This window comes from Protomyctophum parallelum (assembly GCF_964188405.1).
Source record: "Protomyctophum parallelum genome assembly, chromosome: 1".
NCBI lineage: Eukaryota > Metazoa > Chordata > Actinopteri > Myctophiformes > Myctophidae > Protomyctophum > Protomyctophum parallelum.
This window is the reverse complement of record NC_139697.1, coordinates 58,930,662-58,957,072: the sequence shown is the minus strand read 5'-3', so window position 1 is coordinate 58,957,072 and position 26,411 is coordinate 58,930,662. Positions and strand designations below refer to the sequence as shown.

Below are 26,411 nucleotides of genomic sequence, written 5' to 3'. Positions count from 1 at the left end.
CAAATGGCAAGACAATTACAGTATTCCTCCCTCGGCCATATACTCCTCTCCTTGCTAAGGGCCTGCATGATGGCTCAGCGAGTTATCACCTGTAAATGGTGTATGGCTATATACAGTATGTATCTGTGGATTTCTCTTTATCTATAGCTTGCCTGTGGCAAAGTCAAGCAGGAGGTTGGCTAGGGACTGCCGAGGGTGAACCAGAGTTCAGAGATTCTTTGCACATGTCAAACTCTGGCCACTGGCCAGCATTACATGGTCAGATAGAGCGATGCGCTGCAATGCATGACAGCACCCATACTACTCCGGCAGCCGACAGGCTTCTTTTGTTTAAAGTGGGAAATGTGGTATATAGTCTTTTTTATTGGCCTAAAATATTGTCTATATATATACATTCAGGAATCCACTTGCTGACCGGCTGTTAGTATTGGGCAATTCATTTTTTTCATTAACATCCTATATGGCAGGCAAAATTGTCAAACTTTCATTTTGCTTTAAGCAGCATGTGACATGTCAAACTAGGGGGTGTTCGTGATTCTCAATCCATTCCAAGCGTTAGTTTTGCACAAAAAACACTCCTTGGGCTAAAAACGGCCATAGACGTCATGACAAATGTGATGAGGTCAGCACAAATGTGATGAGGTCAGCACATTTTGGGCAAGTTGCTATGGCTGTTTTTAGCCCAAGGAGTGTATTTTGTGCAAAGCTAATGCTTGGAATGGATTCAGAATCATGAAAACCTAGTTTGACGGGTTACATACTACTAAAAGCAAAAGGGAAGTTTGACATTTTTGCCTGCCATAGGATGGTAATGATAGGGTCACAAGAAACCCCTATAAAAAGATTGCCCAATACCGACAGCCGGTCAGCAAGTGGATTCATGAATATATGTATATAGACAATATTTTAGGCCAATAAAAAAGACTATATACCACATTTCCCACCCGTCCACCTCGACTGCCGGACTATACAGTTTCACCAGCATTACCAACATTACATTGTCTAGACAAGAAGTGGTTCTCCTTTAAAAAAACTTCATGTCAAGGACGCGCAAATTAATATGTATTTGTCTGCAGACCCCCTGCTGCCCATCTGAATATTTTTGGAAAAAAAGTGGTAGAAGTGGTTTACCCATTCTGACCTGAGATCAGATTCATACGAGGTTTCCGCCGGACACACACTGGTCTGATGAACCCATTCTGACCTGAGATCAGATTCTAAAAATGTCAGTCGCTCTTCGATTTTTCAAAAATAGCAGACCTACAAGCTTGTATCGCGCCACTCGGTGGCGCGATATGAGCTTGTAGATCTGCTATTTTTAAATAGCTAAAGCATAACATGATGCTGACACCAAAATGGGTGCCCGGTCAGAATGGGATAAACATGATTTTGATGCTATATTAACACACTTTGCTGGATTGTATGACTTTATACCAGCATTACATTGTCTAGAGCTGTAGTGTGGGCCATTTTGTGAGTTGAGGGGGCCATAATTTTCTACCGAATAAAAAATCAACAACCAGAGATGCATATTATTTGTTATTCAGCTGGACAGATCAAACCCGAATGGGACAAGACCTCAAGGACTTGTTTTGGTGCTATCTTTTTAGACTGTTTGACCGTAATCTGTTTTTGTCTAATAAAGTATTTATTGTCATGATTTAGAAGACATTTTGTAGAATGTGGTCTCAGGTCTAAATGCATGGGTTACCTGTTTACCTGAACATCATCGTACACGCTAAAAAGCAACACGGCAGTATGACTCCATGCAGTACTGTAGCCCCTCTCGGGACCCTACGTAAAACTTTTCTGATATTTTGTTGAGTTTTACGTAGGGTCCCTGCTCACTACTGTATTTTCGTATGGAAATTCCTATACGCGGAAGTGGAGATTCTCTCTAAAATAGGACCCGCGGCATGTGACGCCATTATTTTCCTTGAGTTATTCTGAATTCGGTAACTTTAAGTAGCTATACATCCAGCTGCGAATATCTCCTGTGGCGCAGAAGCCGTTAAGTATTTTTAATCTTTGTTTGACCGATTTGGTCGCTTTATTTCTTCTTGTTTGTTTACCGTTTATTGTACCGCCTCCCGGTGTGCGGTTGGCTTGTGCGGCTACGTCCCTGCCTCTGATCTGCTGTGTCATAGCTATAGCGCCACTAGCTAGCCAGATAGGCGGTACAATGAGGTGTCAATAAACAAGGAAGGAAAAGAAGAATCCAAGCTTCCAAATCGGGCAAACATATATTAAAAATACTTAACGGCTTCCGCGCCACAGGAGATATTCGCAGCGGCATGTATGGGTACTTATACTTTACATATTCAGAAAGCCTCACACTGAATGATATCGTCATAGAGCGCGGGGAGCAGCGAAACATGTTGTTTATGTTTTAAAATGGGTGCGTATCAGGTGGCATGGTACTGCTGGAACAGGACCCCATGGTCTGTGTCGTCAAAATGTCAGAAACTTCAGTACCATTGGGTTCTGCTTGGAGGGCTAGCAGTACTGCTACTGTGGTGTTCTGTTGCATGCAACAAGAATGCCTCCTTCTCCATCGAAGAAGAGATTTGTCCAAAGCAAACGTTTTAGTTTCGCTACTGCAAGAAGTTGTCTGATTATGTTAACTCTACTTTTTGGTTTGTGTGCCTAAAACTCTCATACACTACTAGGCTATCAGCTGTTCTATGCGCATGCGCACATGTATAGGTGCGCGTGTGCATGTACGTGCATGCATGTGAGGTCATTAAAATGCTGTACCACCGAAGAAGAAAAACAAATCACCATTACACCACTGGTAGCAACATGCAGTATACAGTCAGAAAGCCATGGCGAACCAGAATATTCAACTATGTGGTTTAATGTTACGACAAATGGTAAACAATTAGGCCTACAAAGTAACATTTACTTTACAACATTTAAAATGCCACGTTCTAAACCAACCCCGAACCACTGATCATTATGTTCTCCAGCAGCAGCCACTATACCCCATTACAGTGTTTACCTCACTGTCTGCTGGCTGCTGCTGCTACCTCTGTTAAACACAGCCTAATGACATGGAGATAACAAGCACGCCGACTCCCGGCACTCATTAGGCTACTGCTTAAATACTAAACCAGCGAGAAGTATCACTGCGATGCTGCCGTCAACGCAGAGGGTTTGAGAGCTTCTTGTGAGGTGGTGCGCACAGCGTGGCGCCCTCAGTCACCATGAGAAACTATTGACTTTAGTGCTTGGCTGGAAAATGCCTGTGAGGACTTTAGTATAATAATAATGACTGCAGGGATTCTGTGAACACTGGGTGTTCATCAGAGGTGGAACGTAACTATAAGTGCATTTACATGCACTTAGTTAGTATTTCCAATTTCCAATACTTTTACTTCTATACTGCACTATACATCTTGGATCCAAAATGTTTACCGTACTTTTACTCCAAGCTTTACTGTAGTTACAAGTTACTTTGTAGATTTTAATTATTATTACAAAGCAAAGCAAAGCAAAGCATTATTTTCCAGCCCAATATACATTTCGGCCATTTGAAAATAGCCGATCTACAAGCTCACAAGCTCGGCTATTTTCAAAAGATTTGTATACATTTGAAAACTTGAAATGGGACATTCTGCATAATGGGTACTTCTCCTTTTGGTACTTTAAGTACATTTTGATGTCAATACTTTTGTACTTTTACTCAAGTATAGGCTAGATGTTGAATTCTGGACTTTTACTGCATGCATGGATGCTTTTGCTTAAGTAAAGAAATGAGTACTTCGTCCACCACTGGTGTTCATTTCAATCACAAAGCATCTGTATAGCCAATGTGAAGTGAGATCTCTGTGTACTCCTTTGGAGAGGAGCCAGCGGCACAACACCTCAGGTTACCTAATGCACGTCAGTCAAAATGTTGTATGCCTGCAAGCTAGGGCACGAAACGAAACACATTTCTTATTCAAGACTTGGAGAGGTTGCATGATTTTTTTTATTTCATACACTTTTCTTTTGAGCATACCCATTTGGAATGTTTTGCCATAGGGCCTATATCACACGTCCTTGAGATCTCCTCCGGCCGAACAGCCCGGATAAAAGGGGGTGAATCAGGGCTGCCTGCGACTCTGAAATATTCAGAGAGACGCGAAGAGGACATCTGGATTTAAATGTACGCCACACACTGAGCCTAAAGTGTAACCCATCAGAAAAGAAAACACAGCACCACCATTGGGACGAAAGAGCGTTCAAATAAAACTGGAGCAAGACTGAGAAAGTCTCCAGCTTTCTGTACGTCTTCAATAAAGAGAGACGGGGAATTTGCTCAGTTGGATAGCCTAAGGCTGTTAGTTCAACCACCCCTCTATACACTCTCTTGATAGGAGAAGCTCAAATGACATGGAAGAAAGAAATAATACACATCCATCCAATCTCATAAACAATGGATGCGAAAAGCAACGAATTAGTGGCTTAGAGATATATGGCATGAAGACAACGCAAAGAAAGCACGTTGTTTAATATGCAGCAATCAAATGAAAGGTCCCTGTTTATTATCTGCATCAGTATGCTGTTATATAGTATAGTAATTATTATAAATTATTATATAGTAAAGTAGACAATGAAATCATCAGTGTACAATGTAACCAATATATTCTAGGAGTGCACATGCAACTGTAGCTATAAACCAATAGGCCTACACGGTACATTTGTAGCCTATACAAATGAACACTCAGTATTTTACCATGTATCAAATAAAGGGCCACAGACCAGGGGCCCAATTTGCTTAGGGTCATTTCCAAAGCTCCCGTGCATGCACTTAATTAAAAGTCCCAACAAAAGCAGCTGCTGCATGCATCAAACATGCGCGCGCGTGGCACGGACGCGGTAGGTACGCGTGACGGAAATAGGCTCCAGCTTGAACTTGAACGTGAAGTTTGCGGCCGCCGCTGCGCTGCTATTCCTGAATCTGGATGCATCCCTTCACATCACCATCATCGCTGCATGCGCAGAGGATTTCACTTGCCTTTTAAAATGGTCACACACACAGTAAAATACCCCGACACCATTTTGAGCCGCACACGGCTCTCTCTCTCTCTGTCCAAATGCCTGTAGACTGCTGCTGCGTGCACGGGCGCAAATGTACAACAAGCACCGAGATTTAGCAGCAATTCCCTATGCAGTCCATTTAAACGCGTGTCACCTTATAATAAAGCCATCCCTGCGTGGATCCCAGTGTCTATTATGCCTCATGCAGCTCAGAACTGGTTTATACTGGAGGGAGACCTGAACTATAGAGCTTTAAAAGGACATGCAAAGATCTCTAGCCTACTGCATGATGTCTGTCTGATAATTGCTGAGGTCGTGATTTAAATCCCCACCGATTGTGTCATATGATGTGCGTAATTTGTCAAAGAAGAAAAAAGACAGACATTCCGCTGCACTCAACTGGCAGTGATCGTGTTTTAATTCCAAGCACTGACACTTTTTTAGTGAACGCAAAGCATCGACATCGCAATAACGCTGTAATAACACCACGTTAAATGCAACATTAAAAAAAACATATTTTCACAGCAATACGTAGGCTATCTAGGCTACTGACATCGGCCACGAGAGAAGAACATCTGTTTGCAACAAAAAAAAACCCAAGAAGAAACACACCTGGAAATCAACACTCACCCGATGTGTGCAGTATTATTATTATTATTGCTGTCTTGTATTCCAAACAACACAGTCCCCGTTTCCCCTCGTACAGTTAGTGCTGGCGGCCCGTCTGCAGTGCAAGGTTTGCTCCGGTGCTTTCTGAAAAGCGGCGTAGTTACTGACAGAAATTCACACAAAATGGGGGGATGGTACTGAGAGAGAGAGAGAGAGAGAGAGAGAGAGAGAGAGAGAGAGAGAGAGAAGGGGGGGGGGGGGCACAAGGGGAGGACCTACCGAGTACCAAAGCCGCTTGGGATGCAGGAGGGGCACTTCACTTGCCAAAACATACTATAGCATGTTCCATGCATTTGAGACACATGCACTCATTTGACAGACTCAGTGTACAAATGCAACCAAATTGGCCCATTGAGTTACACATGTTGATAATGGATTTGACTAGCTATAGGCCTATATATGGAATAATTAGCCTATACCCTTATTTCTTCTTGCTTGTGGAAGAAATATTTTGATCTTGACCTTTAAACATTTGTCTTTATGAAATTATGAAAGAGGTCTTTATGACATCGGAGCCAATGGGTGTCAGTGCATGTCAAGAGTTATGTAAAGTCTGTAGCCATATGTAATAATCAAATATCGGGATTCTGCAAATATATGCAAAATGTGGAAATATTTTGGAATGTCTCTAACACATTGGTCAAACAGCATGGCAGGCCTGAAACCTAATATTTTTTATATTCATTTATAGTGATTTAGATGACTGTTTTGCGGTAGGGGAGGATGGGGGAAGATGAACCACTTTTTACTTAAGTTGTCCTGGAAGCAAGGCAAAATGAGATGGCAGTCAAATCTAATGATCTACACATATTTCAGGATGTCCTCTATCAATTGAAATGATGAGTAAGCAGCTATGACAAAGGGCCATGAAAATATGACCTTTATTTATTATTTAAACAATATAAAGACAATTAAATAAAGTTTGTTATTCAGAACCTTATAATATTTGCAATATTGTTAATACAATATAGCAAATTTGCAAACATTTGCAAACATCCAAATTAAAGGTCATTCAGTATAATTTGAGTAGCTAATACTTAATACAAAAATATGAATGGTGATTCACATTAAGAAAATTGGCTCAATTTACCCCAAGGAATTGGTTCAACTTGCCCCATGGCCACTTTTTGACAAAACATGGCTAGCTTAATGCTCCAGGCTAATGTTTAGCTAAATGATTCACATGGGTTTTATACATTGGTATATCACCAACATGCATGATATATAAGTTTAGACCTGGGTGCTTTTGCTTTAATATAAAAATGATTATTCCAGAAAAGTTTATTTTTTTACTTTGACCAGCAAAAAACACTTTTTTGTGTATAAATGTACTTTCCACTTTGTCCATGTGTCTCTCATCTTCACAGTCAGGTTGAGATGGTGGGTGTGTCCTGATTTTGAGGTCACATGACAACTCATGTGTGTAGTTTTAAAGATACAGGGGGTGGTTCAACTTACCAGACGGTTCATCTTCCCCCATCCTCCCCTATTCTATGTTTGTAAACTACAGTTGTTAGCCTAATGCATGATGTTGTTAACTTGATATGGATTATGTTACTCTATCTATTTGATGTGGTTTTCATTGCTGTATTTAATGATGTTTACTAGTTGTTGTGATTTATGTTGCTGTTAAAATAGTTTTGATTCATGTTGCTGTATATTGTATATGTTGTTGCTTGTTGTAAACTTGTTGTGAACTATGTGACTGTTTTTATGTTGTTGGTTTTACATTGTGATCGTTGTTAACTAGTTGTGGTGTTTTGTTGTAGGCTAGTTAATGTAGCTGTGATTTATGTTGTTTTGGTCAGATACGTAGAATAGACTAGGTATGTTCCTGGATCACTGCTGCCCTCCTCTGGCTATAGTCTTCTGTCCAGGAATGCTTTGAATAGCACCATCTAGTGAAGGAATTCCTTTCACAAGCATTTGAGAAGCAATGGCTGTGTGGCCCCCATACCATATGAAACACATTTTACGACGGTTTACGACCGTTCATGATATTTTCCCCAATAATATTTGTATTGACATTTTTTTATAACATACAATACATACATGTAATATATACCCACACACACAGACCCCCCCCCCCCCCACACACACACACACACACACACACACACAGATATTGCACTTGCATAAACAAAAAATAAGTACCTAAATGAGATAAACTAAAATAAAACATTTGTGTAATTATTTTAGTTTTCAGTTCTGTTTCTGAAATAGCATTACTAGGCTTATAATTCTGTAAGAGATCTGGCCTGGGTATATGCTGGAAAGGTTCACACGGCTAATCTGGGCAGTTCCACCGTGGTTATTATAGTAGGCTACTGGGATTAAGCCATTAAGGGCATGATATTAATGCATACATTATCATCTAAATAGAAAGAACTGTGTTCAGGTTATGGTAAAATTCCTGTTAAAAAGAAATGGTACACCAAGCCAAGAAACCACTTCTTGATGAAAGGTGGATGAAAGAAAAGAGAATACTTAAGGATGAGTCTGGAGAAGAGGGAGTGGCCAATCCAGGCTTCTAATCCAGATTTATTTTGTGAGTCAGTCTCAATCCTCACTTCCAGGTACAGACTGAACTGTTACCTCACTGACTGTACACCACAGTCAATGTAAATAAACAATCTAGTCCCCAAAGAGCAGGCAGACCATTTTGATTTGAAACCACAAACCAGTTGCTTTCTTTTCATTTTCTTTTAAATTCCAGGCTGGATTATTTGGGAGACACACAGACTCATGGCACTCTTGAAGTCAGGCTGGCTTTGGAGACAGAGTGAGTGTTTGTTTTGGTTCTTTCTGAACTGATAAGCTTACCTTACATCATATACTCTGTCAAACTTCACAGTATTTATGTCAGATAAAACATATACAGTAGTTGCATAGAATTAAGAAACACACACACCCACACACACACACACACACACACACACACACACACACACACACACACACACACACACACACACACACACACACACACACACACACACACAAACTATGACTATTCTGAACCCCAAACAAGACTTCAGATCAGTTTCTCGTTCAAAGGGGTCAACCCAAGGGTTTAATGGCGTATTACATTATTAAAACGCTAATGTTTATGTTACAATACTAACATTTAAATAATACTACTAACATAGGCTAGGCCTACTAATGTTCATATTACACTAACCCCCTAATGTTTATATTACACAGCTAACATACCAATTAATATATTTCAATATTAAAATACCAATGTTTATATAATGTAATGTTATATAAAAACACTGTCATGTTTATTAAAGATGATGTGCGTTGACTCGCCTGATTCCCAACCTAATATCATTGATAGTGAAAGTACGTTGTATATAACTACCTATAATGACTCTATCTACATGGGAACAATGTACTTGACAGACACATAGAATTGTAGTCTACTAGCATTTCCAATAATGTTTTATTCTTGTGTTCTGTTTCCCCGGCATTATTGAAAATTAGATTAAAACATCAGAAATCTTCTAGAAGACGAAATGTCTGACTGTTATATGAAACTCCAGGCTTTTCATCTTTTAAGAAGGTAGAAATCACGACGCCAAACCTAATTATTAAACAGTAATCCAATTATCTGTCTTTGTTCACGTCCATGTGGCTTAGCAAGGGTGATGCATATGACAGAAAAAGAGACAATTAAAAACACTTAACAAATCAGAGTTCCATCCAAACTTATATAATCACTCCTTTTTATAAATTAATTAAAATGTTAAGCTACAATATCACAGGACTCGAGGCTAACAACAACCGCAGCTATCTGCAGGCTGACCTGTGCTGAGCAGAGCTGGGGCAAAGTTGGTTTTCTATTTATTGTTATTATTATGCATTTTTTAAGCTCATTCCTTGTTCCTATATTCACATTATGTAATTTGTCACCAATGGGCGATAGGCTACATGGGGTCATTATCATCATCATTTAATACCATGGAAATGTAAGGCAGACTGCAATACTGTTAAAAGATACTGTAGATAAGTTTAAACAGTTTATAGATAAGAGGTTAGTTGTTAAGAGGGATTGTATAAACATTGTTGACTAATATAGTCAATAATAGTACTAATATAGTCATTAACTATAATAATAGTTCCAATACTTTGTTGTATTCTTCTGCAGGACTTTGGAACAGATTTCCATGATCTCTTGACCAAACCGTATAGATATGGCTTATTTAACACGGTTGTTAAATTAGCCTGAGAGTCAGTAGTTGCTTATTTTCTTTGTGTATTTCATTATAGTGTGAACGTTTTAAACGTTTCATTTTCATTATTGTCATATAAAATCCCCCCTCTATATATTTATGTTGTAGTGTAGCTGCAATAACAAAATGGTCCAATTCATGGTTAACACTGCCATCTAGTGTCCTCTTGCAAGTTTAAAGTACAATATGGCTTGTTTGCTCCGGTATACTTTGTCCTTATATATATATAAAATAAAATAAAACACAGTCACTTTTCTTTAGGGTCCTGGTGGTCCAGCTGGTAACAGCACATTCCACATAAATAAGGCTATGTATAGACTAGTGCTTCCTGCAGCATGTGGCTCTTCTTTTCTGCATGTCATTGTCATCACGCATGCCTCCCTGCACCTTTCCCATCCTCTGTTCACTGTCACTGTCAGAAATAAAGCAAGTTTATTTTCTATTCTTCTTCTCCTAATAGCTTCTGTCTTGAAACGCTGGAAATTTAACTGGTGTGATGTATGGATCGATGGAAGTCTTTGCTTCTATAAGACAGACAGCAGACGAGACTTTGAGCACCGTGTCCGCTTCAAGACTGGATGCATAGACGTCAGATCTGGGCTTGAGTGTACAGGTAAATAAATAGGACCGACAATAACGTATGACAGTGTCACTGATTTGCAGGCAAGAGCTGATTTACAAGCTAACAAATGAGTTCATGTCTACAAGTGACACCCTCATACCATGTAGTATGAGTTAGCCATAAGACTGTATGTGGATGTGTGTGTGACCGTCTAGCCACTGCACACATCAATCTCACATCATCATATCCACAGTTGAGATTATGTTAATAGATCTGTGTGAAGTGAGGGGCACTCTTATCATCACATCATCTAATTCTGGCTAATCACAATTTGCGTCCTCACTTTTATGTCTTCACTTTTGTCTTCAATGTTTGTGTTTACACAAACCCAGAAAGCTGGGCATAGGAGGGGCTAGTGCTCCTCAAATATAGGCATTATTTATTTACACCAGAGTAAGGCCAAGTGTGGACAAGGACGGACACATGCACACCGCACAGACGAACAGTCTGGTGAGACGTAGGAGGACACTAGGCAGGAGGCAAACCATAGTCCTAGAGACCTCTCAGTGCCTGATGTCACCCAAGAATACACAAGGCAGAGAGAGCTTCCTGTTGGTTCTGGCAGGAGAGAAATGACAGTGGGCAGGTCCGCGGGGGGGTTCCCTGGGAGCGGCGGTCTCTGGGGTGTAGCTGTCACTGGTTTGCTGCACCTGGCCCGGCTGGCAGGTTTCGAACCACAGCCTGTTGGCCGGGTGTGGCCTTCCCTCCCGTTGCTGGTTGCGCCTCGGTGGTGGGCGGCTGCGCACGGCATGCCCCTCCGTGGACCCTCCTATAGCTGGAAGCCTGGAGGAGAGCTGCTGACCCGCCAACTGGAGAGTGTAGTGGTTGAGGGTTGAAACACTCTAAGAAGGTTGGAGACCACCTGATGACCTCTCTTCCAGGCCAAGGCATCCATTAGAAATGGATTATATTAGCATCTTCGATGTATTTACAAACTAAACATTTACCTGTCCTATAATTATCTATCTGTAAACCTGATCAGTCCGAGCACAGATGGCCAGACCAGACTTTACGTCTTTATATTTGTGTTTCTTGCCTACTGCGGTGCTGCTATGATAACTGAATTTCCCCCGGGATCAATAAAGGTCTATCTAGCTACTCTGTGTTTTTGCAAACCTTACAGTAGTTGTGCTCCACAGGTGTGATACCACCAGAGGCTAATCCCAGAGATAATCTAATAGTGGTACTCCTCAGAGACGGCTCCACTCTCAACCTGTGTGCCAACTGTGAAGATGAAGCACTGTAAGTTATTTCTCTTTCCCCGACATCTCAACCTCGCTGTATGTTCTCACCATTCTTATTCCATTGTTGTTTTGTTGTTGTTTTCAGTGCGTGGAAACTGACTCTGCTAGAAACCAGATTAAGCATGGTGAGTGTGTTTCCTTGACTATGTAGCTGACAAAACCTTTTGTGCACTCATTGAAACATCAATAGGATTACGACCGGTTCTTAACGTGAGGCCCGGGAACCCTCAAGGGTCGTGGTGGTGGCATAACGCATATCAAACTAGAGGTCCTTGCAATGAAAAGGGTTGCGGATCACTGGATGACGTCACTAAATACATGACACTGATTTCCCCCACACAGGTGTTCACATATGACCCATATGATGACTGCTACCAGACCATCCCACTGGACGATCACCAGACGGTCTACATCACCCCTGGAACAGGACCAGGTAATAATAGGAACAACACAGATGCATTACAGCACACATACATTGTGGAACTGCTCTATGCAAGATCCCTAAGCAAATGTAGGCCATTAATAATAATAAAATAATCAGTGGACAAGTGGCCTTGGAGTATCCACAATGTACTCAACGTTTAAAATTCAGTGCAAAATCAATTAGCATCAAGTCTCCTCATATTGGTTCAGCCAATGCCTTATGAGTTAATCATGAAATGCCTATGCTGTCCCTCTTAAGGTGTCCATCACGTGATTGTTCAGACTCAGAGGGACCCGTTTGATGGAGTCGCAGGTCAACTAGCTGTGGGAATGCTGGCTGGCATGGCTGCAGGGACAGCCATGCGATCCTTCCTTTTGATGCCATACTGTTTCTACTGAGATGTGACACTACACAGCTCCACCGCCTCAAATGTCATGAGCATTAAGATTTGAATCTTATCATCCTTGGTTAGAACACACTTTCTTTTAAGTCTACCTACTTTAAACATGCTTATGTTTCAATCTGCATTATGCAGGTCAACTGAATAGGTTTACAGTCTTCTATATGCTTGCACTACAGCAGGGTTCCATCTGCGGCCCGCGGAGCGCCCCCTTGTGGCCCACGGTGGGGGGGGGGGGGTCCCAGATATAAATGGCATTAAATTGGGGTCAGTAGCCTCTGCATGTCAAACTGGGGGTCCTTTTCAAATGGGGTCTTGCCCTGAACATTAATTTCAGGGCAAGACCTCGACCTCGCGCGTGCCGACTCGGCCCCCAGCCTGGTACCGTAGTCAAAATATGGCCCTTGAGGAAAATTAATTGGGGAACCCTACAGCATAGTATGTACCTGTATGTAAAGTATACAGAAGATGTAGCCTACATGCTATATTACCACATGTATATACTGTATACATTATGCATAATTGAGTATCTGTGAAGAAACATGTTAACGATTAAGTCGATTTAAGCATCTGCTGTTCGGCCTTGAAACACCAATTATTGCAATCTCTGTAAACCTAAAACAAACCTGGTTAAACTGGGGGCTCCTCCAGATTGGGTTTCCCGGTGGAGGCGAGGAACTAAGTGGACTTGAATCCTCTACTCCTCGTGGATAGACTTTGGAAAAGACCGGGGAAAGGTGAGACATGGGTTTGACTCCAGGTGGTTACACCTGCACTTCACCTGTAACCTGTGATACTAGTACTACTGTAACCCACATCAGGCACTGAAATGCATTTATTATTTGACAGATAATGTAAAGCCATGCTTGTCAGGATTCTGTCTCATAACTTGAAAAACGAATTCATTTATGACTATGGAAATCTGATCTGATCTAACGAAAGTCCTAATTTTGTCCTGGAGTGATGTTTTGCTCTCCTAAAACTGGCATTCTTCATCAAGAATGATTTCATCATAGATTAAAAGACTAATTTAACTACATGGACTCTTGCCGTATTTGACACTGAACTGGAAGAATGAAGCGAGCATTCAAAAACCTCAAGACATCCCTTAGTAAAGATACTTTGATGTATGTTTTATTTTGTTTATCTACAAAAGCATGCTGAAATATTTCCTTACATTAGATATACTGAAATAGTCAGCATTGATATACACACAAGAGCATGAATACAAAGGATAGATACAAAAACCCAAAGATGAGAGAACCTTTATTTTCTCAAAGAAATCTACATGACCTAGTTGAAAAAGTGCTAAACTTTTTGGAAGGACTATTTTATCCACTGACTTGATTTCAAATAAGCAATCAGAAATGTCATTTTATGAACATTAATAATTTCTCAAATCCAGAAGATGAAGAATCTGGATTATCTGTGGTGATATGATTTAAGACCTACACTACAGGTTTTGAGTCAGGTACATTATCAGTTACAGTACTAGCTCTATGGACTCATTAGATGGTTTGAACTTTGACATGCAAATTATCTTTTTATTGTTTTAGCAGGGCTTAACCGTAAAATCATACTCGGAGCAAGTCAGTCTCTCATTCATTGACAATAAAGAGGTTGTCTCTTGTTTCTAACATACCTCGGCTCTCGACATACTTCAAGAGAGTTATTCACAAACCTGGAGCGAATGTTTTTTACTCAAAATGTGAAATGAAAATGATTATGCATTGTTCTCAAGGATGGCTTCATAATTCCCACCATCTGAAATGCTGGCATTTGTTTTACTGGCAACAAGTGTGGCAGCCATGGTCAGCCATTTCAAACCAAAGATGTCACTGATATTCACTGTGGCTATCAACATGGCTAGTAATGACTAAGACCATTTCCAATGTGGAATCCATAACATTGCTGGAAAGAAAATATCCAATAATATGAATATGAATATGAGAGAAATTCCACATGGTGTTCCCACATTAGATGACATTAGATCCGGTTTATGGATATACAGTAGTATGCACTATGCAATGTTCACGCAAAATATGTCTAAAGCACAGAAGACTAGGCAACAAGGCTCGAGACCACCACAGTTCTGTCTCAAACACATGTTTGTCCCAAATTGGCCTGGTACATATTTGTATTTAGGACAAACACAAACTCTCCCAGCATGCAGTCACGACAAAGAGGATTTTTGATTTGATTTATTCAACTTGGAAAATATAACAGCTTGTGAAAGTAGTATTGCAATCTATGCTTGAAAAATATATATATTTATTTTGAGCAAATCTCTTGGATTTGCAATGTTACAACACCAACATTGTTCTTGTAAAATCGATTTGTTCTTATTGGTGAAGATTATAATAAAGATTAGAGAGGCATACAGTGAACTGGCAAGTGGAAACTGCCTTGTGTTTCCTTGATGGTAACGTCGTCAACCAACCAACATTGTTAATGTGAAGTAGTGACGTCGTCACTACTTCACATTAACAATGTTGGTTGGGACTTGGGGTATGGGGAGAAAAGTTTGTACACGCTTATATTATCAACTATACACAACAATGAGGCACAAATAAAAATTAGTCATTGAGAGGATGTGAAACTTATAGGTTACTGTTGATGAAAAACAAAAACATTTGTTTTTCAGACAATCTTTTAGTTACACCAACATTCATTGTTCACAGAACAAAACGTCATACATTAAAATCTGACGCTTTCATTCCCACTTCGACACCAGCTCCGGTTCTCACATTACGCCAATATGGAACATATTAGATATACAGCTTTCAGTGAAATTGGGAAAGGGGCTTTTACGAGAAGGCCCAACAACTACATGCCTTCTCTCTAATTATGCAAGTTGCCACCGCCTTAATGCACCTTGTCCATCGGTGGTTATAATGTCGTAATGCCTTATTTGCGTTTGGCAAATACAGCAACTCAAATTAGTTTTATAATCACTTTACAGTTTATGGGCATAGAACATGGTTTTAAAGGGATTGTGACATTAAAAAAAAGGTTTTGGAATTGTTCTTGTTTTTTTAGGTTTTCTAATCTCAATTGCACCCAAAAAACATGAACTTTTAACATTCAGTAGATTTTCTGTGATCTGGGGTTTTCTGGCTCAAACAGGTGCTCTGATTTGCCGGCAGTAAGTGACATCACTTACTGCAAATCTCATATATGTCAATGGGATTTGCCAGCAGATGTCACTGTTTCACTGGCTACGTTTACATGAAGGGTGATCATTCCGAATAAATACTTCAGAATAAAATACATCCGATGTAATGTTTTTTGCAGCGAGTTTACATGGGAAATGGTCATTCCGAATGAGTGTTTATATGGAGAAGTGATAGAAGACATGATACATGTTGATGTTGATGTTGATACATGAGACATGAATTAACATGTATGTTAATTCACGTGAAACTACGCCATCTGTTGGACACATAAAATATAGGCAGTTCATTCATTGTGACTTTCAGACGAAAGACGACACTTTGAAATCCCATCATTTCATTCCGCAGTAGTTTTGAGGCTGCTGCTTGGATAGGGACGGACATATTATGTTTACCGTCTTTTTTTCCCCACCTGCTGCCTCCCCTTCTCCGCTGGGAAGGTGATCATCTCGTTTTTATGTGTAGCCTACTTTATTATCTACAGCACGGCCAGGGCACGCAACACACTGATTATTATTGTATCGGGTCGCTCGTTATTTTTGAGAGAGAGAGAGAGAGAGAGAGAGAGAGAGAGAGAGAGAGAGACAGAGACCGTTGAACACACACACACACACACACACACACACACACACACACACACACACACACACAAAATGCACGAAATAACGCGCTCTATGTGCAAACTCCTCGGCGCGCCTTGGATATGAGGCTTATGAGCGCCTTGGAGTTGGAGCGCAATTGAAATGAGCATGCTCAGAAAGACCAGAATTAATTTACATCCGAAGCAGTGTATACATGAGTCCAATTTTCTTTCAATCACATTGAACATCGGAGTAATCCGGCCAGTGACATCGGAATGGTTTTTAGATCGCATCGAGCGTTTTCATTCGGATGTAAGTTTTTGTAGGTGTTTACATAACAACGTTTAATAGGATTGAACTTCTATTCGGAATGAAAAGGGGATTTAACTGCTCATGTAAACGTGGTCACTGTGTTGCCTGTTTTCATTGTAGCTCAAAAGGCCCAAAAAACCCCAAAGAAAACTTCAGAAAATCCACTGAATGTTCAAAGTTCAGGTTTTTTGGGTGTAATTGAGGTCATAAAACCTAAAAGAAAAAAGAAAAAGAAAAATAAATGAAAATGAATGTCATAAAACCTTTAACATACCCATTCTGTATGAATGAGCAGTCTGATTCAGTACTGATCATACCTGGCTCAGCCATATATTATAGCAAGTATTAATTTGCTATAATCCCACCTTTCAAAGCAATCCGCAACTACTCCAGCTACTCGTCCTTACTTTTGGTATCATTATTAGCATGGCCATTTGTTTGCCCTTTACCCTTGTTTAACTTCCCCTCTGCCGCAAGCTTCCGGATCAGATCGTGGGGTCCTTTCCCCATCAGCGCTGACGGGTGCCTGTAGGAGCCTCCCAGGCGGTCCCACAGTGTAAAGTATTGGCCGTAGTTGTAGTCAAAGAAGAGGTGGTGGTCGGTGTGGTGGGCTGAGCCATTTATGAATTCTACCAGCGCTCCTGGGACACGGTAGTCGCCATCATGGATGGAGATGGTCCAAATGTTAACGAAAACGTACAGGGCCAAGTAGAGTACCTTGTGGAGCGGGAAGAGGAAGGGGTAGATGTGGTAGGGCAGTCCCTGCACGAATCCATCCACCGGGTGGAATGCGTGACTGGCGAAGGGAGAGGGGATCTTCCATATGTGGTGTGGCTTGTGAAAATACTGTTGGAGAGAATACAATGTTACTTATGGAAGCCCATTTCCGCCAAACAAATCAATTTCAACCCGGCATTCAAATTCTGCGCATGTTATTATAGTTGAAATCAAATGTTTTGTTAGTATAGGTAAAATATTGTTTAAAAAAACTGCCAATCTACAATCTCACACGTATTGTGAGCTTGTAGATCGGCTATATTAGAATACTAGAATTTTGCGGCCGCTTCGTGGCTGCTCATCCCAGAGTTACGTTGCCGCGCACTATGGGAAGAAGGAAATTGCGGGAGTGCGTGTGTGATTGACATAAAAAAGGGCCTGTCAGCTCAAACACACAATGCAATAGTTGTTGTTGCGTACAATCATCAGTAGCAAAGTCAAATACCAAAAATAAAAACCCTACCATTTCCATTTCCCCCCCTCTATTTCCCATTCCATGTGCGTTTGTCTTATAGTTTCTCTGGCCTCTGTACTACTGCCACCTACCGTCCATTCATTGTATTACACATTCAAAAACACACCCCTTAAGACTAAACCCGACCCATCAGAGGTGTGGCTTCCAGAGGTACCTTTGACATGACATTTTGTGTGTGTGTGTGTGTGTGTGTTTGGATGTGCAGGGCGTTGCTGAAAATGAGCACCTGTGCTCAGCTACTTCCCTGGGTAAATAAAGAAAAAAAAAGAAAGGTACCTTTCAAAACCTATAGAAGTCAGCCTGGTACAGACGAAGGGGACACCACTGTATGTAGCCTCAATTACATTTTGTAACTATTTTCTGCAATGGGATGATAGTTTTATTTGGTGGTTATATGAGCTGGTCGTTTTGAAAGTAGCTCTGAAGTAAAAAGAAGTGTGGGCAGCCCTGGTATAGATGAATATATATATATATATATATATATTCATTCCGTGGGTAAATCCCTGTAGGCTACCCACATATTGGTAGCCTATATTAGCCCAATATTGGCGTTATGCATTTCACTTGAATAATGTTGTGTGCGCACGTGCGCGTGCGGAGAAAGACAGAGTTATTTAATGAAACTGAAGATTATAACGTCCTGTATTGGTAGCCTATATTAGCCCAATATTGCCGTTACGCATTTCACTTGAATAATGTTGTGTGCGCACGTGCGCGTGCGGAGAAAGACAGTTATTTAATGAAACTCAAGATTATAACGTCCTGTCTCGCTGGCGCGGCGCCGCCGTGTATAGCCTGTGTGTGTGTGTGTGTGTGTGTGTGTGTGTGGCGTGGCGTGGCGAGAGAGAGAGGCGTGGCGAGAGAGAGAGAGAGAGAGATCGTGGCTTCCAGGCGTGTGTGTGTGTGCAAGCCAGGCGTGCGTGTGTGTGCAGGCGTGTGTACTCGGCAGTTGGCTGGCAGGCGAAAATAGCCAAAGTGATCCGTGTAATCGTAATATTTAGGCACAAACAAACTACTGACAAAGTACAATGTTGATGTAACTAAGAGATTCGCTGAGTGAGTTATATTTTAAATACAGAGATTTAGAAGGAATAAGCAAAATCGTGAGGCTACAATATTCCTCTCCTTCCTTGTTTCTCTTCTCCTGCGGGAGATCAGAATCAGATTCTGAGAGCTAGTGTGGGCCTATTAGAAGACAGGGCAGTGTTGCCAGGTTTGCAAATTGTAAGCGAGTCGTAGTGTGTGTTGAATGGCATTTGAATGGCATTTGTGGGCTTGTGAATGAATTTTCTCACATGTAATTTGTGCTCACTTGCTCACTGGCGAATTTAGCGTGGTGAAAGGGCAACAGTGTTCCGGGGGTGTGGGTGCTTCGGGCGATAATGTTTGTAGTAAAGTGTGGACGGGAGGCATCTTTGGTGGCACTGCAATGAGCAGTGTTTGGCGGGTGGTGTTGAGTGTTGGCGTTGGGCGCGATAGGAGGAGATAGCGTTGCAACACTGCAAAGGTAAGTGTGTGACGTCACTGCCGTGTGAGTGTGTGTGGGTGTAGTGTGTAAGATGGTGTTGTGGGTGTTGCAATAGTGACGTAGCTGTTGTGGCTTTGGGTTTCTTGCCATGTGTTGGGTACAAGTTCTCACTTGTTAATATAGATTCTAAAGTATGGCATAAGCTGTTAAAAAGCATTTCTGAATTCTGCACAGAAGCTATGTAGGCCATTTAAAGTTTATTTAGTGGCAGAAACGGACTTTCATACTTACTTCCTCCAAGCACTGATGCCGTGTTCAAATAAATACACACATATTTGATGACAACACAGTACATGCAACAACTTATTGACAATCATTCATAAATAAATTAAATTACACATTATGGACAAATATTATGCTCACCTTGTAGATGAGCCTGTGATGCAGGAAGCGATGGATCCAGTAGATGCACATGTCGGTAAATAGTAGATAGGAAATCATACCCACAAACACCCCAGGCCAACCTACAAACCATCACAAACAGTTGGTCGAGTGTCGAGTTAGTCGAGTGCTCCAGTATATATTTTTTATTTGGGTACCGGTAGTTATTTTTACCATCATCAACAGTGTTTGCCATCACAAATAGTCCAATCATAATTTTGACACCTACTACATAGTTACATACACACCTACATAGTTTACATACTATGACAATCACCAGACCTAATTCACTGCTTGTGAATTGAAATGCATTGTAGTCTTAATTAGTGTCTGATTTGACCATTACTAATGTGTCATCATCGGACTTTATCGGTCTTTATCTTCTTGGAGAGTAACCACATGAATAGAGGGTATGCGCGTGACATCATCCTCAAACCCAGAAGTTATGCAGGAACGCCTACTGAGTGGCAAAAAAGTACTTTCTGGCCTTGACAGCCCCATACATCCACACAGAAAAGTCCTATCTTTATTGCATTAAACAATGTTAAATTCACTTTGCCACTCGATTTGCCATTCACTTTATGCATTCGCATACCCTCTATAGTAGCGTCCCTATTCTGGGTGAAACATTCAGCGAACATTTCAGATCTACAAGCTCACAATGCATCGCAACGTGGCACATTGTCAGCTTATAGCTTATAGCTAGTATAAAGCCCTGGGGGACTCCGGTCAATGAAGTATATGGTTTAAGTGGTTAAAACAGTGGGTTGCGCACATCCAGTTCGTTGCTGGTGCTAGACACAAAATGACAGTTTAAAAGAATAAAAGTCAGCACAAGAGCATTGCTCCTGTGTTTCTTTAAAACACATCATTTACACGGTACACAACGTTTTGGCCACAGTTGGCCTTCATCAGGTCACAAAACTGAGGAGCAATGTTGTTGTGCTGACGTTTATGTTTTAATAATGAAAAGTGGGTGCCATCAAGGTTTGGGACCAGCCAACAACACCGTGGTACAACAGTACGAATATGTATAGACCATGAATAGCCTGCTGTTGAGGGGAAGCTTCTCTTACCCAGTGGAGAGTCGCTGACGTTGTTGTAGAGCTTGCTGTATCCCCTGACCTCATAGAAAAACAAGGCCACTGTAGGAATGCTGATCCACGGCAGAGATGTCATTGCATATTTGATCTCCCTCTGTACCTGGTTCTGAGACAATACACATAATACAGATAAATCACGGTATATATATATAGACGATGGTATTCGGCTGTCATTTTCACGTAAGATGTTATTACCTCTAGAAACTGTGGGTGTTTCTTGAGATTGTGGTCAAAGATGAAGTAGTAGCTGATTGCCCCCAGGCCCAGGTAGAGGATGGCAGCGCCAAGGTTGGTCACCACCAACAGGCTGATGATCTGCCGCAGTGCCCCGTCCTCGGGCCATGATGCTGGGTACACGTATGGGGTGAGTACGTAATAGTCAGCAACATCCAGCACAAGATCCATGGCTGAATCTGGAATGGATAGGACAGAGACAAATTAACAGCAGAACAGGTTGACGAGTCAGTACAACTTAGAAGCAACAGACATTATTACAACTGCCCTCTTAAGCCAAAACCACACCAATGGGTAGAGACGCAACAAAGCGGTTTGAGCGTTCGTCCCAGCGGTGTGATGTGACCTGTTGCACATCGGCATGTCGACGCAAGTCGACCCAAGTGATTCAATTGAATGGTTGCTTGCAACTACATGCGTCTGCATACGTCTACTCCCAACAGTTTGGTTGCAAGAACTATAAAAACATTGCATGGATGCACTCAGTGATGTATCCCATGGTCATCAGGGTTTTGGGTCTCGCAACATCATACCCCTCACTCAGGTGACCCACGATCAGTCCCATTAGGGAAAGACATGGCCACACAGTCCGCTCCGGGACTGGGAGGTCTGGCACGTGGAAGGACTAGGCTCTGTGGGTTGACTCCTTTCCGGGCCCCTGCTACGTCTCACCAGGTCTACTCCTGCTCTCACCAGGCCCAGGACCTCCCAGCACCAGACACTTCATTCAGGAGCGGCAGATTATTGAGCCCCACCGGCAGGGAAACGGTGGTGCTGCAGGCTCTGCTTGCGGCTTGACTGGCCCTCCTAAAGGCCTTACTGTGGGCTGTTGGGCCTCCTCCTCACGGAAGACACAGTCTGGGGCGTCAACCCACACTGCTCTACATTCCAGACTGTACCTGGTTGTCACATAGTCTATTCTATGTGTCACTATAAATAGAACTAAGAACTAAAAACATTGCATGGATGCACTTGGAACGTATCCTCAGTAATGTATCCCAAGGTCACCTGGGTTTCGGGTCTGGCGACCCATTGTACAATCCAGTGTGGATTGGACATGTGCTTTTTCTGATGTGTAATTCCATTGCAGCTTCATTGGATGTGTCAAGTAACGTATAATTACAGAGCACACACAAAATGTGCTCTTCATCTCGACACAGTAGGCTTTGCAATAGTCTGCAAGCTATCCTGGCAGCTTCTGTAGCCAAGACAGTTACTTATAATGTATGATGTTTATATGTATAGTTACAGCAAATCCTATTGGAAAATGGAAAGAGTTGCACCAATTTTCTTTTTTAGAATAACTGTCAGTGTTTTTTATTTAAAAAAAATAGAATAAAAATAAAACATAAAACTATAATAATAATAATAATAATAATACAAAAATATATGAAAAGAAGAAAAACACCCCTCAAGCATTATAATGACAAAATCAGACACAAGAACCGGGGATGTGTCCTTTCAATGAGTACAAGGAGTTTGAAGTTCAATAGGTTTATACTGTATAGGAGGGGGCGTAACTGATCGGATGAAAATCAAATATCAAAATATTGATTCAAGTCAATTAAAAACCGTCTGAGGTGCACTCAAATTCCCAGAAAAGGACCAGTCCCCAGCAATGTTCTAAAGTGAAATACCCCTTTAAGATCAGCTAAAGGTTGTCAAACAAGCAATATTAGTGGTGACAGCTGCTGGTGTGTGCTCACTGTCACAACTGTAAGCACTGGAGAAATGCAATATGAATGTTATATGACAATACACAAATGCTGAAGAACAGAAAGAGTCCTATACACGCATTATCAGACGGCTTAATGGACACTTAAATGTATACATACTTTCTTATTTTGATATGCTTGTGATTCATGTGATTTAAGTAAGCTATGTACTTGCACTGCAATTCAGTTCTCATTCAGTGCAAAGCTGATTTAAATGTGAAAATAAAACCAAATTATTAGCCTAAATGTGACCAAGCCATATGTCAAAAAACATGCAAGTTACAGTCAACATTTCTCCAACATAGGAGCTAATGAAAAGGCAACAAAGTGCATTATCAGGTAGTTTGATATTTACATCAATTGCTTTTGCATACACAGTAAAGGGTCCTTAATTTATCAACTTCTAAATCTGACAGAGTAAATGTAACCAAATGAATGCACACAAGTTAAATTATTAATCTGTAGCCTACAGTGGAGTAACCCGAATTCCAGACCAATGCAGTCAAAATATATTTAATACCATATGCATGTTACTGAGGATCAAGTTGATAGCCTCAGTAACATGCATATGGTATTAAATATATTTTCAACTACACTACATTAACAAAGGCATGTCGTATTCCTTCCAGTGGTACAATAAACCACCAATTGTGTTGTCATTACTCATTAGTGACTGTCGTGATCATCAGATATACCCTTGACATTAAGTAAGATCATTAAACATCATAACTGTGCTGTGGTATTATAATGATATATCTTATATAATTGTATTTCACTGTACCTGCGCAGATTGAAGCTCAAAGGCTGAATCGTTAATTTAATGGTGAATAAAAGGCACACAGGGCGACCGACCGACAACATGTAACCAATACCATAGCGCGTAACGCCTCCCCGCGCCAGGCGTCATCTATACCTCTCAACCAATGGACACGTACGTCCTCTCTGCGTTATACTGGTCGCCGCCAATGAGAACGCACTTCCTCACCACGACAGGGTTGTTGTTTTTTGCTATTGGATAACGAGACGATCTGATCATGGTGGTGGGATTGAGTCTTGTTAAAGAGGCGTGCTGTAGAATTTGTCATTTGTAATGAATGATTATCATCAATCATGCCATGCGTCATGCCTATTTGGGTTTGTGATCATGCATCACATTCATGCAAAACATGTACATTTAAATTAAACAATTTTCAACATATAATAGCATACGGAAGTGAAACCCTTTTCAATCCATCATCACCAGGTATGACTGAAAGCAATGGTTATTATTAAATTTCTTTCAAGATAGCTTCAACTTTGCTTTCGTAGTAAAAGTATTTTCCACATTCCATTTTATGATCATTGATCAATGAACCATATTCCTCCCCTCCTACTTCCACTGCCCTTCCCTTAAATCGCCACAAGAGGTCGCCAGAGACCATATGTGTATCAAATGGAACACATTGCACAACCACCCTAAAGACTACCGGTAATCAATTAATCATTGTGCACGTATTCTGCATCGAGTGATCTTGGTACCTACATAGAAATAGATGTATTGAAGACTCTGACTTACATTCTGACATGTACTATACATTTTGTTTTGATTGTATTGTTGTATTGTGCTTTGGCAATGTAAATGTATGTTTTCTCATGCCAATAAAGCCCTTTGAATTTAATTGTGTGTGTGTGTGTGTGTGTGTGTGTGTGTGTGTGTGTGTGTGTGTGTGTGTGTGTGTGTGTGTGTGTGTGTGTGTGTGTGTGTGCGTGCGTGTGTGCGCACCCTTATATATATAATAATATATTATATTATAATATAAAATATTATTATAATATAATATATATATTATAATATATAATATTATATCTAGTCTCTCATATATACGGGGTCAGGCAGGGCTGTGTCGCCGCCCCAGAACTCTTTAATTGTGTCATCGACCACCTGATGTCAAGAGTCTGTGACCGGGTCCCAGGGGGGTCACACCCTAAAGGACCTCGAATACGCTGCCGACACCACCCTGTTCAGAGACACTGCCGATCATCTCAGTGAAGCCCTCAGCGTGTTCGATGAGGATGTCATGATCTGTCACTCCACAGACCATCTCCTCCCTGGCCACTCCCTCATTCCATTCCATCACACACCTGTCTGTCTCCAACTCTCATCAGCCCTGCAGTGCTTCCCATTACACACCTGTGAACCCTTTGCCATTTACCTGCTTCCTATAAATACTGGACTCATTGCACACACACACAAACAGTCAGTACATAAATCTTTGTCCGGTGCTCATCTTGGTGTGCCGCTGTACCTGGAAATCCTCATTCTCCTTCTGTAAGGTTTTTGCATTTCTGGACTTCCTGTGTTTGCCTTGTGCTTTGTTTTGGATTTAGCCTTGTTTAGTTTTGCCTTTTGGATGTTTTGTTTTGAACTTTTGAAATGTTTGGACTTTGGGCTTCCCTGAGTAGATGCTTGCTTTCCTATTTTTGATTGTAAGCTAAGCTGCCCTTTCTGCTTTAATAAAACAGTTCTTGAAACTACTTTGCTTGTGGCTCTGTATTTTGGGTTCAGACATTCTGCTATCGTGACAGAGGAGACCATAAAGCTCGGCCTGAAGATAAGCTGATCCAAGACAGAGCTTATGCATGTAGCGATGGACCAGACCCACCACCCTTCCTATTTGATGGCACCCCTGTCCACTTTGTCCCCACCTTTTAAATATCTTGGCTCGACAGTATCCAACATCGGTGACCTCAAAACAGAGGTAGACCGTCGTCGTGCCCTAGCAGCCTCTGTGATGCAGTCTTTGTGGAGGCCGTTGTGGCAACACCGGCACATATCAAGGGAGACAAAGCTAAGGGTCTACAATGCCTCCGTCATCTCTGTGCTCCTGTACGGCTCGGAAACATGGCCGCTGAATAACACTCTTGCGGCCAGGCTTGACGGCTTTGACTCCAGAGCCCTCAGGAGGATTGAAGGCATCACGTGGAGCCAGCATGTTACAAACCAAACTTTAAGAGAGCTAACCCAACAGCTCCCAGCATCCCGTCTCGCAGCAATGCGGCGAGTGCACTGGTATGGCCACATCATTCGCCTGCCGGGGGAACAACCAACACGCACCATCCTGGACTTCAATCCCCAGCAAGCCGGCTGGTGACCTAGATGCGACCTAGAGGCGCCCCCTGGACCCGCTGGCTGGATGTAATAGCGCATGTAACGTGACTTTGGTACAAGCTCAACACCTTGCCCACAACAGACCCAGATGGAGAGACCTAGTGGCTTTGGTTGGCTTTACGCGCCCTGAAGTGCAAGAGGACTAAGTAAGTCTCTCATATGTGGCACAATTCCTCTTCCATGACTGCAAGAGAGCTAAAATACATTTTGGAACTGAGAGCTTTAATTGGACAGCAATCATGAACTGCATCATGAACTCTTATTTTGATTTGATTAAAGCCATGTTGAGGCATTGAGTAGTAGTCTGACTGTGTCCAATGGCAACCTATTTCATAAGCACATCATAACATCCACAATAACAGGTA

The 26,411-nt window shown here is 41.5% G+C and overlaps 3 protein-coding genes across 4 annotated transcripts in view; 1 reads left to right on the top strand and 2 right to left on the bottom strand.

Moving 5' to 3' along the window:
* Nucleotides 1–5,806, bottom strand: part of LOC310866543 (protein FAM168A-like) — a 49,246-nt gene extending 43,440 nt beyond the window's left edge. The window contains exon 1 of one of the 2 annotated variants that reach the window (XM_083776186.1): nucleotides 5,656–5,806. The gene's annotated coding sequence lies outside the window, so the exon portion shown is untranslated. The remainder of the gene's footprint in view (nucleotides 1–5,655) is intronic. The other variant, XM_083776185.1, reaches the window with a different exon arrangement.
* Nucleotides 5,807–8,439: 2,633 nt separating this feature from the next.
* Nucleotides 8,440–12,617, top strand: plekhb1 (pleckstrin homology domain containing B1; the record flags this gene model as incomplete). Its single annotated transcript, XM_083792332.1, has 6 exons — nucleotides 8,440–8,476; nucleotides 10,390–10,542; nucleotides 11,691–11,793; nucleotides 11,881–11,920; nucleotides 12,138–12,228; nucleotides 12,478–12,617. The coding sequence occupies 6 exons, from the start codon at nucleotides 8,440–8,442 to the stop codon at nucleotides 12,615–12,617; spliced, it is 564 nt and encodes a 187-aa protein (XP_083648458.1).
* A 4,313-nt stretch (nucleotides 12,618–16,930) lies between these two features.
* Nucleotides 16,931–23,757, bottom strand: LOC310862575 (lathosterol oxidase-like). The gene is made up of 5 exons (XM_083770544.1): nucleotides 23,680–23,757; nucleotides 21,145–21,362; nucleotides 20,923–21,055; nucleotides 19,829–19,929; nucleotides 16,931–17,531 (listed from the first exon to the last, which is right to left on the bottom strand). Exons 2-5 carry the CDS (start codon nucleotides 21,352–21,354, stop codon nucleotides 17,079–17,081), a joined length of 897 nt encoding a protein of 298 aa, XP_083626670.1. The 5' UTR covers nucleotides 21,355–21,362; nucleotides 23,680–23,757; the 3' UTR covers nucleotides 16,931–17,078.
* Between the last annotated feature and the right edge of the window lie 2,654 nt (nucleotides 23,758–26,411).